The sequence below is a fragment of the Danio aesculapii genome, chromosome 14, assembly GCF_903798145.1.
Source record: "Danio aesculapii chromosome 14, fDanAes4.1, whole genome shotgun sequence".
Lineage (NCBI taxonomy): Eukaryota > Metazoa > Chordata > Actinopteri > Cypriniformes > Danionidae > Danio > Danio aesculapii.
In genome coordinates, this window is record NC_079448.1 from 1,539,172 (window position 1) to 1,558,419 (window position 19,248).

Genomic DNA, 19,248 nt, shown 5'->3' on the forward strand with positions numbered 1-19,248 from the left:
GAGTGTGTGTGTCTATGTGAGTATGTGTATGTGTGTTTAAGTGTGTGTATGATTGAGTGTGCATGTGTGTGTGTGTGTCCATTTTTGAGGGATTAAACATTCCACTGACTATTAGCAGTGGATTATCTTCCTCCAGGATGAAAACACACACAGACACACACACACACACACACGCACACACACACACACACACACACACACACACACACACACACACACACACACACACACACACACACACACACACACAGAGAGAGCAGAAAGGGCTGGAGGTCTTCAGTTTAAAGGCATCATCAATAATGCACAGCCAGCAACACAACAATCTGAAGAGGAGTCAGGAGGACAAACTCTGAACAGAAATCAATTCTGCAGATGCAAATGTTTCAGCAGTTACCATATATATAAAGAAGCACACAATTAGCACTGTCACCTCACAGCAAGAAGGTCGCTGGTTCGAGTCTCGGCTGGGTCAGTTGGTGTTTCTGTGTGGAGTTTGCATGTTCTCCCAGTGTTGGCGTGGGTTTCCTCCGGGTGCTCCGGTTTACCCCACAGTCCAAACACATGCGCTATAGGGTAATTGATGAACTCAATTGACCATAGTGTATGAGTGTGTGTGTTAATGAGTGTGTATGGGTGTTTCCCAGTGTTGGGTTGCAGCTGGAAGGGCATCCGCTTTGTAAAACATATGCTGGAATAGTTGGCGGTTCATTACGCTGTGGCGATCCCAGATTAATAAAGGAACTAAGTCGAAGGAAAATAAATGAATGAATGTATGCGTGTGTGTGTGTGTGTGTGTGTGTGTGTGTGTGTGTGTGTGTGTGTGTGTGTGTGTGTGTGTGTGTGAAAGAGTGAATATGGGTTATTTCCAGTACTGGGTTGCAGCTGGAAGGGCATCCGCTGCGTAAAACATATGCTGGAATAGTTGGCGGTTCATTCCGCTGTGGCGACCCCTGATGAAATAAGGAGACTTAGCCGAAGGAAAGTGAATGAATGAATAACTGCAGAATTTTTCCTTTGAAATGAGAAGCTTCAAGCTTGAGACTCAAATCTGTACACGCAAATCCCTAAAACTAAAATTAAAACCAGAACTCAAATTTGGCATAATTTCGAGAGGATCACGTGATTATGATTGAACATGGCTGGTTCTGCATTAGCTATGTATGATCCACCAATCAGGCCAGTCCTAACCCACTATAAAGAGCCAGGGTTTCTCACTATGGCCATCTTCAATTTGAAGAATCCCCCCTTCCACCCCTACTCCTCCACCTTTCCTTTCATAGCGCGGCACGGTGGCCCAGTGATTAACACTGTTGCCTCACAGCAAGAACGGCACCGGTTCTAGTCCTTTAACAGGCCGGCTGTCGTTTCTGTGCTGCCGTGGGTTTCCCCCGGGTTCTCCGGTTTCCTTCCACATTCCAAAAAACATGCACTACAAGTGAATTGATCAATCTAAATTTAGCACCACAGTCAAACTCTCATCCTGCCACATCTCTCCTCACGGCAATCATTTTCTGTCATCAGCTCTTATCAAAAAGGGGGAGTTCTCGATATCTACCTGAGCTCAAAGCTCCTCTCTCGCACTGCAAATGGGAGGGAGCCCAGGACTCCAGCACCTTTAGAGCTCAGGGCTCTCTCCCGGGACAACATGCTAAACTTGCTTATAATCAATCATCAGCTGAGTGTGAACTCTTGAAACAACATTTGTTTAGTGTCTTGCCAGTGATTAAAGGTATAATTTATCCCAAAAATGTCATTTACTCACTGTTTACTCTCCCTCAAGTGCTTCAAAACCTTTAGTTTCTATCTTCAGTTGAACACAAAAGAAGATATTTTGAAGAATGCTGAAAACCACTGACTTTCATTTATTTTCCTTTGTTCATCAGGGGTCGCCACGGTGGAATGACTTATCCAGCCAACTTATCCAGCATATTTACACAGCGGATACCCTTCAAGCTGCAACCCAGCACTGGGAAACACCCACACACATACACTACAGCCAGTTTAGTTGATCAATTTCCCTATAGCACATGTGTTTGGACTGTGGTGGAAAATGGAGCACCCGGAGGAAACCCACACCAACACGGGGAGAACATGCAAACTCCACACAGAAATGCCAACTGACCCAGCTGGGACTTGAACCAGGAACCTTCTTGCTGTGACTCCACAGTGCTAACCACTGAGGCACCATGTCGCCCCACAAACAGTTGTAACAGACAAAAATAAAGTGTTACCAAAATAAAATTCAATTTGTAAGCAAATTTATTAGAATAATTTGTAAGTTGAAATGAGAAGCTTGAGACCATAACCTGCATATGCAAATCCCTAAAAACTAAAATGTCTAAATAAACAGGAATTTGAACATTATTTAACTTTGGTTGAGTGTCTAAGCAGCGATTAAATGCATAATTCATCCCAAAAAATGTACTTACTCTTAATTTACTCATCCTATATTATAATAAACTATAATCTTTAGTTTATTTCTTAAGTTTAACACACACAAAAAATATTGTGAAGAATACTGAAAACCGGTAACCATTGACTTCCATAGTAAGAAAAACAAATATAAAAGTCTACAGGTTTCTTCAAAACATCTTCTTTTTGTTCAACAGAAGAAAGAAACTCTGGAGGATAAATAAATGATCACAGTATTTTCGGTTTTGAGTGAACTGTGTCTTTAAAAAAAGTCACTGAACACCTGTAACCATTGACCTTCATGGTAGGAAAAACACATATGAAAGTCAATGGTTACAGGTTTCTTTAAAACACCTTCATTTGTGTTGAACAGAAGAAAGAAACTCTGGCGGATGAATAAATGATCACGGTAATTTCGGCTTTGGGTGAACTGTCCTTTTAAAAAAAGTTGCTGAAAACCTGTAACCATTGACTTCCATGCTAGAAAAAACAAATATGAAAGTCAAAGGTTACAGGTTTCCAGCTTTCTTCGAAATATCTTCTTTTGTGTTCAAATGAAGAAAGAAACTCATATCTGCAACAAGTGGAAAATGAATAAATGATCACAGTATTTTTGGTTCTGGGTGAACTGTCCCCTTAAAAAAATCACTGAAAACCTGTAACCATTGGCTTCCATAGTAGGAAACAAGCATATGAAAGTCAATGGTTACAGGTTTCCCGCATTCTTCAAAGTATCTTCTTTTGTGTTTAACAGAAGAAAGAAACTCTGGAGGATGAATAAAACTATCATAGTGATTTCAGTTTTGGGTGAACTGTCCCTTTAAAAAAACTTTGCTGAAAACCTGTAACCATTGACTTCCATAGTAGGAAAAACACACATGAAAGTAAATGGTTACATGTTTCTTCAAAACATCTTCTATTGCGTTGAACAGAAGAAAGAAACTCTGATCTGGAAGATGAATAAACGGCCACAGTAATTTCAGTTTTGGGTGAACTGTCCCTTTAAAAAAGTCGGTGAAACCGGTAACCATTGACTTCCATAGTAGGAAAAACACATATCAAAGTCAATGGTTACAGGTTTCTTCAAAACACCTTCTTTTGTGTTGAACAGAAGAAAGAAACTCTGGCGGATGAATAAATGATCACGGTAATTTCGGCTTTGGGTGAACTGTCCCTTTAAAAAAGTCACTGAAACCTGTAACCACTGACTTCCATAGTAGGAAACAAGCATATGAAAGTCAATGGTTACAGGTTTCCAGCATTTTTCAAAGTATCTTCTTTTGTGTTTAACAGAAGAAAGAAACTCTGGAGGATGAATAAAACTATCACAGTGATTTCAGTTTTGGGTGAACTGTCCCTTTAAAAAAAAACTTTGCTGAAAACCTGTAACCATTGACTTCCATAGTAGGAAAAACACACATGAAAGTAAATGGTTACTTATTTCTTCAAAACATCTTCTATTGTGTTGAACAGAAGAAAGAAACTGAATAAACAATGACAGTATTTTCAGTTTTGGGTGAACTGTCCCTTTAAAAAAGTCGCTGAAACCTGTAACCATTGACTTCCATAGTAGGAAAAACCAATATGAAAGTTAATGGTTACAGGTTTCCATCATTCTTCAAAGTATCTTCTTTTGTGTTTAACGGAAGAAAGAAACTGAATAAATGATGACAGTATTTTCAGGTTTAGATGAACTGTCTCTTTAAGACAGAAGTTGCAGGATCGTTCTTTTTATTTATATGATCATGAAAACGAGGCTGACGTTGAGGAAGCGCTCCATTGTCTCTGTGTGGAGGAAATTAATAGGATTTAACTTCAGAAAGCATTCCCACTCAAACATCTCCATTGTTCTCTTTGTTTGGTGGCGGTTCGCTCTGTTTTTCATTATATCACCCTCTCGCTTGCTCCAGATCCTGATTGTCTGTAATGAGTCTGCTCCATATGTTTCATTATTGCCTCATTTGTTCAGGAGAGCATGGAGAGAAGCAGCCAGAAACTCCTTCCCTCGCTCAGTCTTTGGGCCGGGACTCACAGGTTAACTCACGATACGATATTATCACAATATTTTGCCATTATTATACCTATGAGCAGCTTAAGACACTTAATAAACTTGGCCAACTTATTTTACAATAAATCAATACACAATAAATCGGCATATTGATATTTAGTCCTACCACTACTGGCTAGTAGGTTTGGTGTGTTCCATACATTGCCTTTCATTGGGGTAACGTCGGAGTTAGTTCGTCCAATTCAGCACGTAGAAGCGGCTTCAAGCATTTTTGTCTTTGATTTCATTTTTTTATATACATGAGTATGCCGTCAAAAAAAGCAATATCATAGCACTGCGATTTGGCTGCATATTAGCACTGCTAGGAGATTAAATCATATATGCGTATTGTCACTGTGCTGTTGTAGACTATTTGGTACCATCTTGTGACTGGACAATAATAATGATCAGTCTGTTAGTGTATGCTGCATTCAATTAAAGAGCTAGTGAATTATTACAGCTCAGATCAATGTTTAGTTTTGATGCAATAGCCGTGTAATAATCAGCATAACATACATCCAGCCGGTCCGTCCTCAATCTTATACAACAGCTGTTGATAACAAGACAACAACCAGCTGGATGTTCATTATCCCTTACTTATTACACTGCTGTCTGGAATACTCGATTCTGATTGGTCAGTGAAACATTCCAAGATATGTTGTTATCCCAGATACACACATACACATATATATGTATATATACACTCACCGGCCACTTTATTAGGTACACCTGTCTGACTGCTCGTTAACACTAATATCTAATTAGCCAGAACAGGAAACTTAGGCTACAATTCGCACAGGTTCACTAAAATTGAACAATAGTAGATTGAAGAAACGTTGCCTGGTCTGATGAGTCTCGGTGTATGCTGCCACATTCGGATGGTCGGGTCAGAATTTGGCATCAACAACATGAAAGCATGGATCCATCCTGCCTTGTATCAGTGGTTCAGGCTGCTGGTGGTGGTGTAATGGTGTGGGGGAGATTTTCTTGGCACACTTTGGGTCCATTAGTACCAATTGAGCATGGTCAACGCCACAGCCTAGAGTATTGTTGCTGACCATGTCCATCCCTTTATGACCACACTGTACTCATCTTCTGATGGCTACTTCCAGCAGGATAACACACCATGTCATAAAGCGTGAATCATCTCAGACTGGTTTCTTGAACATGACAATGAGTTCACTGTACTCAAATGGCCTCCACAGTCACCAGAGCTCAATCCAATAGAGCACCTTTGGGATGTGGTGGAACGGGAGATTGGCATCATGGATGTGCAGCCGACAAATCTGCAGCAACTGCGTGATGCTATCATGTCAATATGGAGCAAAATCTCTGAGGAATATTTCCAGTAGCTTGTTGAATCTCTGCCATGAAGGATTAAGGCAGTTCTGAAGGCAAAAGGGGGTCCGTCCCGGTACTAGTAAGGTGTACCTAATAAAGTGGCCGGTGAGTGTATATTATTATTATATATTAAAATCCAAAAGATAAAGTACTGGAATTATCAATGAAGCCTGTTTGGATGTTGGGATTGTATAAATGAACGCTGCCTGTCTGTATGTATCTAGGCTGAATTATTCCTGCTCTAGTTGAGATGTATTCACTGGGAGTCCTCCAGGGTCATTGACATGCAGAGTTCAGATCCGCTGGAATAATTCACTATAGTGACACTGGCTCTGATTCAGCCGCTCAGAGATGTGGCTCACATCCATTCATTCTTTATATGATTTTAAACATCTGTGACTAAAATATATGCTTATATACAGTCAGATTTATTAGCCCTCCTGTACATTTTGGTCTCCAATTTCTGTTTAACAGAGAGCAGATTTTCTCAACACATTTCTAATCATACTAGTTTTAATAGCTCATCTCTAATAACTGATTTATTTTCTCTTTGCCATGATGACAGCACATAATATTAGACTAGATATTCTTCAAGACACTAGTATTCAGCTTAAAGTCACATTTAAAGGCTTAACTAGGGTAATTAGGGTAAAGTTAGGGTAATTAGGCAAGTCATTGTATAACAGTGGTTTGTTCGGGAGACAATCCAAAACTGATATTGCTTAAGGGGGCTAATAATATTGACCTTAAAATGGCTTTTAAAAAATTAAAAACTGCTTTTATTCCAGCTGAAATAAAACAAAGAAGACTTTCAGAAGAAAAAATATTAGAGGAAATACTGTGAAAAATTCCTGAATCTGTTCAACATCATTTGTCATCTTTCACCTCCGGCTATTCTGTCAAACAGCAGAGCTAATATGTGCACACAGCGTCCTGAAAATACAGGCCAAAAAATGACTGTGTGCCCTCAATCAGCTCACACACCCACACACACACACACACACACAATCCCCAGCTGCACATATTGAGGCTAACATACTTTAATCATCGGATGACAGATTCAGAAACACTCATTTGGCAGAAACGGCATACACAAATCTGTGATTCTGGCAGTGTTCTTGTGGACCGTCACACTGTTGTTTTGGGAAACTGCTCTGTGATCATTACTAAAACATGACAGATTGATCAGCTGCTTATTACACCAGAGTTTAATGAAATTGGCCTGTTCCATATTAAAAGGACAGTTCACCCACAAATGAACATCTCCTCACCATTTACGCACACTCGAGCGGCACAAAACAAGATATTCTGAAGAATGTTGGAAAAAAGCCAACCCAGGCTCATTCTGAAAACGTACCAATATTTTTTAATATCTTTTTTATCTACAAAGTGTGCAGATATTACATTACTTAAAAGTCCAGGCCCCCTGGGCAGCTTGCTGGGGCCAGAGAGGATGGAGGTGTAGGGAAACGGGGCCCTCGGGAGACCATAATGCTAGCCCTGGGAAAATGGCTGGCCTCCGAGCAGCTCGGTGGGGCCAGAGAGACTGGAAGTGGAGAGCAAGGGGGACCTCAACAACTCAGACTGCAAGCCCAGGGAGAGTGGCTGGCCTCAGGGGCAGAACGATGGGGCAAGAGACCCTGAAGGAGGAGAGCAAGAGGGCCCTCAGCAGCCCAAACTGCTAGCCGTGAGAGAGTGGCTGGCCCCCAGGCAGCTTGCTTGGGCCAGAGTTTGAATGTGGAGGGCAAGGGGGCACTCAGAAGCCCAGACTGCAAGCCCAGGGAGAGTGGCTGGCCCACGGGGCAGCAAGCTGGGGCCTGAAACCCTGGAAGTGGAGAGTAAGGGGGCACTCAGGAGCCCAGACTGCAAGTCCAGGGAGAGTGGCTGGCCCACGGGGCAGCACGCTGGTGCCTGAAGCCCTGGAAGTGGAGGGTAAGGAGGCACTCAGGAGCCCAGACTGCAAGCCCAGGGAGAGTGGCTGGCACCCGGGGCAGCATGCTGGGGCCTGAAACCCTGGAAGTGGAGGGTAAAGGGGCACTCAGGAGCCCAGACTGCAAGCCCAGGGAGAGTGGCTGTCCCCCGGGGCAGCATGCTGCAGCCTGAAACCCTGGAAGTGGAGGGTAAGGGGGCACTCAGGAGCCCAGACTGATAGGCCAGGGAGTGTGGCTGTCCCCCAGGGCAGTACGCTGGGGCCTGAAACCCTGGTAGAGATGGGTAAGCTTGCCCAGCTTGCAGTCTGGGCACTCAGGAGCCCAGACTGCAAGCCCAGGGAGTGTGGCCGTCCCCGGGGGAGCATGCTGGGGCCTGGAACCCTGGAAGTGGAGGGTAAAGGGGCACTCAGGAGCCCAGACTGCAAGCCCAGGGAGAGTGGCTGTCCCCGGGGGAGCATGCTGGGGCCTGGAACCCTGGAAGTGGAGGGTGAGGGGGCACTCAGGAGCCCAGACAGCAAGCCCAGGGAGAGTGGCTGTCCCCCGGGGCAGCTTGCTGTCATTTCAATAATTGATAATATTAAATCATCAATTAAATATCATTAAACAGTAGTGAATGTGCGCTACTCTTGTCTGGCCTATGATTAAGGCATCAGTCAAACGTTTTCATAGACTCTCATCGCCTCTACTTGTGAGCAGAGCAAGAAAACTATCAGTTTCATGTCAGACAGCCGACGACCGCCTTCCCAACACTCGTCTAGTGTTCTCAGCGCTTCAACTCACTTCACCTGCGCTGTAAGAAAAGCCTTTTCATTCAGACTTTCAGCAGGATTGTGTGTGTGCAGACATGTGCGTGAGCTTGACCCTCACTCTCAGTGTTTGAACATGTTTCAAAGCCTTAAATAATCTCACAAATAATGCTCGAGCCCCGGCTGGGTCAGTTGGCATTTCTGTGTGGAGTTTGCATGTTCTCCCCATGTTGGCGTTGGTTTCCTCTGGGTGCTCCGGTTTCCCCCACAGTCCAAACACATGCGCTATAGGGGAATTGATGAAGTAAACTGCCCGTAGTGTATGAGTGTGTGTGTTAATGAGTGTGTATGGGTGTTTCCCAGTACTAGGCATCCGCTGTGTAAAATATACTGGAATAGTTGGCGGTTCATTCCACAATTGTTGACCTTCAGAACATGCAGCTGAGTACTGTAAGAATAGCAGAGCTGTGGAGAAACACAGCAGAGCAGAGAGAGCATCTGAGTTCAGTCCAGATATACATACAGGAAACATGATCTGTGTGTGTGTGTGTGTGTCTCTGTGAGTGTGTGTTGTGTTTTGTGTGTCGTTTTCTCTTTGTGTGTATGTATGTGTGTCTCTTTCTCTGTTTGAGTATGTGTGCCTGTGTGTGAATATGTGTTTGTCTCTATGTGTTTGCAGTTGTGTTTGTCTGTCTCTCTCTCTGTATTTGTGTGTGTGTGTGTGTGTGTGTGTGTGTGTGTGTGTGTTTTAACGAACAGATCCAATTCCATAGGAATACATGTAAAACACATCCCATATAAAACCCAAGTAAACTATTCTCATAGGGCATCCGGTGTGTAAAACATATGCTGGAATAGTTGGCGGTTCATTCCGCTGTGGCGACGTCTGATAATTAAAGGGACTAAGCTGAAGGAAAATGACATTTACATATAAACTATGGTTACACATGCACCGTTACAGTTTTAATGCCTGAAACACAGTGTCTGCGAGCATTATATCTAATGAATCGGTGTAAAAGCAAGACTCCATAGCAAGAATGAGCTGGAATGTGGTGAAGTGTGTTTTCTCCAGCCGAGACGGAGCTCTTTTTGTGTTAACCTACATGTGCAGTTGTGTGGGAGGGTCTATTGTAATCCCCCATTGAGATTAAACAGTTGTGTGTGTGTGTTGTTGGGACAGGCTAAACCATGTGAGCGCAGCGGGGGGACCCAGGACACGCCCACATGGACCAATCAGATTAAATAAAGAGCCGTCACACAGAAGGAGAGTCTCGCTGTTGTAAATCCTGTAAAAGAACAAGTGCAGAACCTGCTGGTCTTATTATGTTTGAGGGAAGAACGATTTAAAGGGGAAGTTCACTTACTTTATACTCACTGATTTATTTTCTTTTGGCTTAGTCTCGTTATTTAGCAGGGGTCACCACAGCAGAATGAACCACCAACTATTCCAGCATATGTTTTACACAGTGGATGCCCTTTCAGCCATAACCCAGTACTAGGAAACACCCACACACACTCATTCACTATGACCAATTTAGTTCATCAATTCCCCTATAGCGCATGTGTTTGGACTGTGGGGGAAACCGGAGCACCCGGAGGAAACCCACGCCAACACGGGGAGAACATGCAAGCTCCACACTGAAACACCAACTGACCCAGCCGAGACTTGAACCAGCAACCTTCTTGCTGCGAGGGCACAGTGCTGACCACTGTTTCTTTACACTGTTGAACACAAAAGAAGATGCTTTGAAGAAAGCTGGAAACCTGTAACCATTGACTTCCATTGTAGGCTAAACAAATACATTGGAAGTCAATTGTAAAGTTCAAAGTCTAGCATTCTTCAAAATATCTTCTTTTGTGTTCAGCAGAAAAAAAAAGAAAGACAAAACAGGCTTGAGCCAAGTGAAAGAAGAGTAAACAACAACAGAATGTTCAGTTTTGGGTGAACTATGCCTTTAGCATTTGCTCGGATTTTTGTCATTCTGCAATTAGTAGCACTTTCATCTACAACAAATAAGTGTAAATATATATATATATTTAAACACATCAGCAAAAATCGATTTATAAGTGCATGAGGATGATGTTTTGTTTCTTCGACCTTATAAAAGCTTGGTGTGAACCATAGATAACTGATCAGCATGAGCATGTAATTAATCACAAGAAAATCTTTTTAGAAGGCCTTCAAAAAATTAAGCGGTGATAAAAATAAACTGTAAATCTGTCAGTCTGGGTGAGCTTTGAAAGACATCATTATTTGCTGGTTTAATGGAGTGTGCATAAACATTATTCTGAGCTGTAATAGTTTAATAATTCTTTAATCAAATGCAACTGACAGAAACTAAAACAGGTGATGAAGTATACACTAACCTGCACATTATTCAGACTCTAGGTGGTGACAAGCAGTCAAAAAGACAAATGAAAACAGCTGATGGAGTATACACTAACCTGCGCATTATTCAGACACAAGATGGCACCAAACAGTCAAAAACACAAAGCTGACAGAAATGAAAACAGCTGATGGAGTATACACTAACCTTCGCATTATTCAGACACAAGATGGCGCCAAACAGTCAAAAACACAAGCTAAAACAGATGATGGAGTATACACTAACCTGCGCATTATTCAGACACAAGATGGCGCCAAACAGGTGAAAACACAAACTGAATCAGCTGATGGAGTATACACTAACCTGCGCATTATTCACACACAAGATGGCGCCAAACAGTCAAAAACACAAAGCTGACAGAAATGAAAACAGCTGATGGAGTATACACTAACCTTCGCATTATTCAGACACAAGATGGCGCCAAACAGTCAAAAACACAAGCTAAAACAGATGATGGAGTATACACTAACCTGCGCATTATTCAGACACAAGATGGCGCCAAACAGGTGAAAACACAAACTGAATCAGCTGATGGAGTATACACTAACCTGCACATTATTCAGACTCTAGATGACGCCAAACAGTCAAAAACACAAGCTAAAACAGCTGATGGAGTATACACTAACCTGCGCATTATTCACACACAAGATGGCGCCAAACAGGCGAAAACACAAAGCTGACAGAATGAAAACAGCTGATGGAGTATACACTAACCTGTGCATTATTCAGACACAAGATGGTGCCAATCAGGCGAAAACACAAACTAAAACAGCTGATGGAGTATACACTAACCTGTGCATTATTCAGACACAAGATGGTGCCAATCAGGCGAAAACACAAACTAAAACAGCTGATGGAGTATACACTAACCTGCGCATTATTCACACACAAGATGGCGCCAAACAGGCGAAAACACAAACTAAAACAGCTGATGGAGTATACACTAACCTGCGCACTATTCAGACACAAGAAGGCGCCAAACAGTCAAAAACACAAAGCTGACAGAATGAAAACAGCTGATGGAGTATACACTAACCTGTGCATTATTCAGGCACAAGATGGCACCAAACAGTCAAAAACACAAGCTAAAACAGCTGATGGAGTATACACTAACCTGCGCATTATTCACACAAAAGATGGCGCCAAACAGGCGAAAACACAAACTAAAACAGATGATGGAGTATACACTAACCTGCGCATTATTCAGACTCTAGATGGCGCCAAACAGACAAAAACACAAAGCTGACAGAAATGAAAACAGCTGATGGAGTATACACTAACCTGCACATTATTCAGGCACAAGATGGCGCCAAACAGTCAAAAAAGCAGTATACACTAACCTAAATATTATTGAATGTGGCTGTAAGTATATGAATGTGAACGTATTCCCTATGTTATTTATCAGTTTTTATCTAGGAATAACATACCTTATAATGTCACGACTGACAAATCAGTATCGAGGATTCCCCACAGCTGTGTAATAATATTAATTGATGCGTTTACTAACATGAAAAAACAATAAACAATACATTTATTACAGTATACGTTCATCTTTGTTAGCATTGATACAACTTAAGTTGTCAATTGTTAGTTCTTGTGTACTCCCAGTGCAATAACTTACCATATTACACGACTGTCTGGAATATTTGATTCTGATTAGTCAACCACAACATTCCTAAATATGCTATTCCCAGATAACAACCACTAAATAACACAGGTATTTCAAGTATCTTGATCATCAGTGAATATGTTAACATCCATATTTAGATGCTTTTGTTTTTGACTTTCTGGCACCATCTAGTGTCTGAATAATGCACAGGTTAGTGTATACTCCATTCAGCCAGTTTAGTTTCTATCAGCTTTGTGTTTTTGACTGTTTGGCACCATCTAGTGTCTGAATAATGCTCAGGTTAGTGTATACTCCATCAGCTGTTTTAGCTTTTGTCAGCTTTGTGTTTTTGACTGTTTGGCACCATCTTGTGTCTGAATAATGTGTAGGTTAGTGTATACTCCATTCAGCCAGTTTAGTTTCTATCAGCTTTGTGTTTTTGACTGTTTGGCGCCATCTTGTGTCTGAATAATGCGCAGGTTAGTGTATACTCCATCAGCTGTTTTCGTTTTTGACTGTTTGATGCCATCTAGTGTCTGAATAATGCGCAGGTTAGTGTATACTCCATTCAGCCAGTTTAGTTTCTATCAGCTTTGTCTTTTTGACTGTTTGGCGCCATCTAGTGTCTGAATAATGCGCAGGTTTTGTATACTCCATCAGCTGTTTTCATGTCTTTCAGTTTTGCATTTAATTAAAGAATTAATACATTATTACAGCTCAGAACAATGTGTCTAATGTGTCTTTTGTGTCTAATTTTACATTTTATCGCAAGTAGCCATTTAATAAACAGGATAAAGTACATCCAGGTGGTTATTATTCCGGAATAAAGCACAACATGAAGCAATAAAACTCCTCTGAATCGGAGCCTTATTGTTAACCAACAATAGGCCTATAAATATCCAGAGCATTTTCAATTCATATCTCCGCATGCCGTAGGCCAGACATCTGAAAATAATATTTAAGCTTAAAATAAACATCTTAAGGCTTCAAGTATTTGGCGCTGTTATGAACACCACTGCAATCTGAATATTCTTATAAAAAAACACTCTAATAGTTTTATTTATTAATGTTTAAACACTGTAAAACATGCTGGGTTCCACACAATCAATTTTAGATTTAAGTTAACTTACTAGTTTTTACAAATTTAAGTGGATTGAACATAAAACAATTAAGTTGTCGCCAATAAAAACTCAAGAATTGTATTGTTTCAGCTCATTTTACATAAGTAGTTTGAACAAATCGCCAACGTCATTTATTGAGTGCACACAGTATGTTGAAATGCTCATGGTAGCATGTGTATTATCATGATATAATGTGTTATTATTGGATATCGGCGCATGTGTAGACTGCACTGAGATTTACAGGGCATAAAATCGGAGCTCAGGGAACACAGATGGCGGTTTCCTGACAAACATCCAGAGGCCTGCAAGACATTTACGGGATTATTAGCATGTGGACTCTCGCTTGTTTTCTCTCAGGCCGACGTGGGCAGCGGATCAGAAGTGAGATCAGGGGTTGTCGGGTACATTCGCAGGTTCAGGAGGGTTTGTGACTGATACTGCTCTCAAATGCAGTGGAATTGATCTCTTGGTCTGCTTTACAGAAAGTACCGTTGAACTTAACACCAACACTGCATATGCTTAACAACAACACTGCCTGTGATAATCATCCACCAACAGTCAAACTATGTGTACACATACTGTTTGACTGTGTACTTGTGTCTACATGTGCGTGTTTTCTTTTGTGTATTTGTTGTCTTTTGTACAGACTGTATTTTACTGTATTGTTTTGGAGTATGTTGTTGTATTTTGCACTGTCTGAACCTCAGCTTTTCACTCATTAGTGCACACGTGTATAAGTGATTTAATTTCATTTGAAGACTGAATGATTATTATTCACCCTCTTGTGAATATCGTTCAAATATTGTGCTGTTTAGCATAGAGACTTTTTTTTCGACACAGTTTTAAACTTGAACGTCTTAATAATTAATTTCTAATAACTTATTTCTTTTGTCTTTTCCATGATGATGGTATATAATATTTTACGTTGTTTTGCAAGATATTAGTGTTCAACCTAAAGTGCAGTTTTAATGCGTAAAGTCATTGAACAACAGTGGTTTGAAAATGTACCCGTATATGGATTTCTGGAGATCGCAAATTATGTAGCCAGAAGAGCGTATGGCTGCATTTCATCTTTAAAATGAATGCTATGGGGCAGTATGATGCAAATCCTTTTCCTGCTTACCAGCTAACCGCGTACCTTAGTTTGTTCAGTGGCTCGCCATTAATGTTGGAGGCAGTGCTTAATTTGTGAATTGCGAGGTCCTGGAACAGATTGGGGTAACGGATCCAGCCAACTCAGGTTCATTCTGAAAACGTAGTCCTGTGGACGTTTTTGGAGGCAGCGAAATACGTAGCCGGGGGTAGGTATGGCTGCATTTCATTTTTTTAAGCGAATGCTGCGGGGCGGTGTGATGCATTTCCTTTCGGCACTTGCCGGCCGGCCGCTCGCCTCCGTGTGGAGGACTTTCCCGCCGCAGCCAGTTTGTTCAGTTAGCTCTTCGTGTACGTCGGCAGACTCAATGCGCAGAGAGGGGCTGACCGCGACGACGACGACGACTGGGTTCGAATCCGGGAAAGAGCAGTTCCAGAAATCAGTTAAGAAACGAAAAATAAAAATCCAAAAAATGAAGCGAACAAGTTCATCACAGGGTGAGAATGTGGTCAAAATCCGAAAACGTGGTAAAAATCAGACGAGGGCTTTTTATTTTCTGGATGGCTTTTGTGAATCGTCGTTAGTTGTGTTAAGGGAAGGAGGAGGTCAGTCGATTGGCCGGTCGCACGGTCAATCATTCTGTCAACCAGGCAGACGATATATTGAAAAAGCGCACACAGCGGCCTCTCGCGGATTTGCGAAAAAAAAACTGCAAAAATACGTACCTCCCGGGACGTATTTCACGGTCTCTAGAAACATCCACGAGACTACGTTCTCAGAATGAGCCTGGGTTGGATCCAGCACGTTACTCATGGATTTAGAGGTGTTGCGCATGAAAGGGGAGAGGACGAAAGTGAAAAGCGGGGGGGTGGGTTTGGGGAATGCAGGGCATTGGATGGCGGAGGGGTGTCAGTGAAGAGGGTTGGGGAGTAATAACAGGTATTACTTTGTTAAACATCACTTAAGCAAAGTAAATCAAATTTCATAATAATTTTGTCTGAAGAACATGATATGAGTTTTTATTATCAGATTATTAATAACCCGCGCCAGCATTTTTGACTGTTTGCATCACTCTGTTTGAGAAACATGTGGATTTATTGATGTCTGCTAGCTGCAAGGTTTGAACGGAGCGATTGCAAAACTGCTTTTAGTTTTGCTACAGAACTAAAACAACAATTATAATAACTAGAACATCAGTTGACATCTACTAAATGCAAAGCAACTTCCTGGGGCTGCTTTCTGAGATGGTCATGAATAATTGAAGAGAATGATTTAAGAGAACAGTTCTTTCAAAGTCAGTCAGTGAGGAGGAGGCTTGATCTAAAAAACAATATTTAAAATATCTGTTGTCTATGTTTATATATTTTAAACTGTAATTTAATTCCTGTGACTGAAAAATGACTTTTCAGCATCCTTACTCCAGTCTTTAGAGTCACATAATGCGACAGAAATCATTCAAATATGCGAATTTGATGATCCTGAAATATTTCTGATTATTATTATCAATGTTGAAAATGGTTGTGCTGCTTCATGTTTTTTTTTTTAAACATTCATTCATTCATTTTCCTCCAGCTTAGTCCTTTATTTATTAGGGGTCGACACAGCGGAATGAACCGCCAACTTATCCAGCATATGTTTTACACAGTGGATGCTCTTCCAGCAGCAACCCATCACTGGGAAACATCCATACACTCTCACTCACTCACGCACTCATACACTACGGCCAATTTAGTTTATTCAATTGACCTATAGAGCATGTGTTTGGACTGTGTGGGAAACCAGAGCACCCACACCACGCCAACACGGGGAGTGTGTGGAAACAATGATCTTCAAACTTTTAAAAGTGTTAAACAAACAAAACAATCATATTTTTATTCAAAAATTTAATGGAAAATAATAAAAAACTGTATTTTAACTGAGTAATTGAATAAATAATTGACCTGCAGAAAATCATCATATTTGAATTCATTAGAAAGCATCATTATAAACTGGAGAAAGGAGCGATGCTGCTGAATATCCAGTCTTGATTCAAAATTATATTTTAAAGCATATTAAACAGAAACAGATACTTCATATTGTAAAAATCATTCTTTTTTGTATTTTCGATCAAGTAAATTCTGTCTTGGTGAGAAAAAAAAACAATAAGCAAATCTATTTTCATCTGGTAATCTAAATCTTTGAGCATTTTTAATTGGTAAAACATCTGTTTTTACTATAAACTGTCGTCGTCTTCAATACCTTTCTTTAGTTATTGAGGTAAAGTTGCTTTTATATTCGCACATTCGTTCATTTTTGATTAAAGTGACAACTTGTGTCTCTATGTTGTTTGACGTTGTTTGCTACTTTGAATATTCGCTCTGAATTAGCATGTAATATGACTTCAGAACAACATTAGCACCATTATACTGACTGTAAACAATGTTGTGCTTTCATAGTCATTGGCTGCTAATATGAATTAGAATTTGAAAAACAAACATTGTCTGAAATTATAATGCTAAGGAGAAAGTCAGAATGTGTGAATATAAAACCAAACTTTACCTCAGTCTATAAGTTCAACTTAAAATAACAACATTCTAGCTTGACATGACACTGAAGTAAAAAACACAATCGTATATTTATAGCAGGTGTTTGAGCGCATGTGAGTCTTGCTGGTGGCCGTGGAGCAGGTGATGTGAGTGGGCGGCTGCTCGGTCAGAGCGTGGCGGCTCAGAGAGCAGCTCCGGGCGGCTCCAGCAGACGAAGAGTCTCGTATGATCAGCTGTGATCCCTTAAGCCTTCAATCTCCCTTCAGCTCACACTGACAGCACTTCAAATCTCACACTCACAGCACTTACTGAACAGATGGAAGATTCGACTCACCCACTTTAAACTGAGACGCCTGGTCAGTCAGCTCCTCGTGGTGCTTCACCAGCATCATGTGCAGAATCCCGAATGAGTTCTGGATGCCGAAAATCGAGCCGTTGCACCATGTAGCAGCAAACACCACGACCCAGCCGAAGCCCCCCTCCGGGGGAACGAAGCCTTGTTCAGGGTGAGCGCCAGGCGGCGTGGACGGACGCTTGTCAGTGCAGCCGGTGTGTATAAGCTGCACGGTGCTGTCCTCCGGAGCCAGTTTGCGCTCCTCGAACTCCTCCGCAGGGGTGGAGGACTCCTCAGCCTGCGGGTCCTCCGAGCCGGGCGTCCCACTAACCGTGTTTTCATCGCTTTCCGAGTGCATCCTACAGGGAGAGGATGCAGACACGTTTCCCCGAGAACTACTTTATAACATGCAAGTGAAGGAGAAAAAGAACAAAAATAAATCCCTTCAGGAATTTCGCAGAGAACTAAGTCAATCTCGCGTCACTTTGCACGGATGATCACTCATAATCCGCCCGATAATGCCCAAATCCTGTTATGAGAGATCTCTCTTCATAATAAAGCTGCAGGACTTCAAGCAAACGTTCTCTGAGGTGAAAAGTGAGAACTCCAAAACTCTGCTCTCGGTCCACATCCCTTTTATCGTACACCGACTCCTCCTCTATCATTTGTTGAATATTTACACCGGGTCCCGGTGGGCTGCTCTGCTCACTTTGTTGCAATGTAACAATGAAAGCACCCGCAAGAGCGTACTACTCGACGTTCTAAGCACTATCCCGCGAATGAAACAGTGTAACAGATGAGCGTTCTAAACAATGCAACATTGTATCAATAAAGTGTTCTAAAAAGAACTCGCGTTCTACAAATGTTACAATGTAACAGTCGCGCGGCGTAAAGAACAAAGCGTGTTCCGCCGAGTCTCCACTGCGCAGATCCCGCTGGAGGAACGGATTTAAAATTCCACCGGCGCAGGATTACGGAAAGAACCGGATACCGGAGACCACCCCTCCTCTGTGGCTCCAGCAGCCCGTCCCGCAATTGGCCTGAAACAAGGAAGCGCGCGGGGAGCTGTTCGAGATGGCGCGAGGACAGCAGATCTACAGTGTTTTTAAAGCTGCCTCCTCCTGACACATTCACAACCCAACCGGCCACTAAAACGGACGACACCGGGCGCATCCGGTGAGCTTAGTGTTTGATTCCCCGGCCGGTGCAGTTGCACTGACAAGTGCACGATCCATCAACGCCGGTCATAAATCAGACAGTCGCCGGTGGTAAATGGGTCAAGGACACCGCTGCGAAAGCGCTCCGGCTCCGCGGATGACAGTTTGTCGGTATAGACAGCCGCGGGAGTGCAATCGGTGCATATAGAGGCGGGTTTGGGAAGCCATGACGGGTTATTATGGTATGGAGGGGGAGGATCCGTGACGCGCTTCCCTGTACAGTAATGCCTTTATCTAGGGACACATCCGCACACACACTGTATATGTGTGATGAAAGAAGACTCGCGTTGTTTACATTAGCCTGACGCTTTATTAAACCAAAACAACCTACAAAGTGTTAATACAGTGTAAATAGAATCATTTTCAGAAACTGAAAGCACGAGTTTCGCATTTCAGGCACCATTAGTGAGCATATATGGGTTTTAATATGCCTTTAGGAACAAACACAACATCTAGTGCACACATAGCTATCTGTTCATCTGATT

General features: G+C 42.0%; 1 protein-coding gene across 1 annotated transcript in view; it reads right to left on the reverse strand.

The window, feature by feature from the left end:
- The window catches only part of slc16a2 (solute carrier family 16 member 2), a 55,847-nt gene extending 37,520 nt beyond the window's left edge, over positions 1 to 18,327 (reverse strand). The window contains exon 1 of the mRNA XM_056472976.1: positions 17,547 to 18,327. Within this exon, the coding sequence (XP_056328951.1) occupies positions 17,547 to 17,904 (358 nt within the window). The 5' untranslated portion in view covers positions 17,905 to 18,327. The remainder of the gene's footprint in view (positions 1 to 17,546) is intronic.
- Between the last annotated feature and the right edge of the window lie 921 nt (positions 18,328 to 19,248).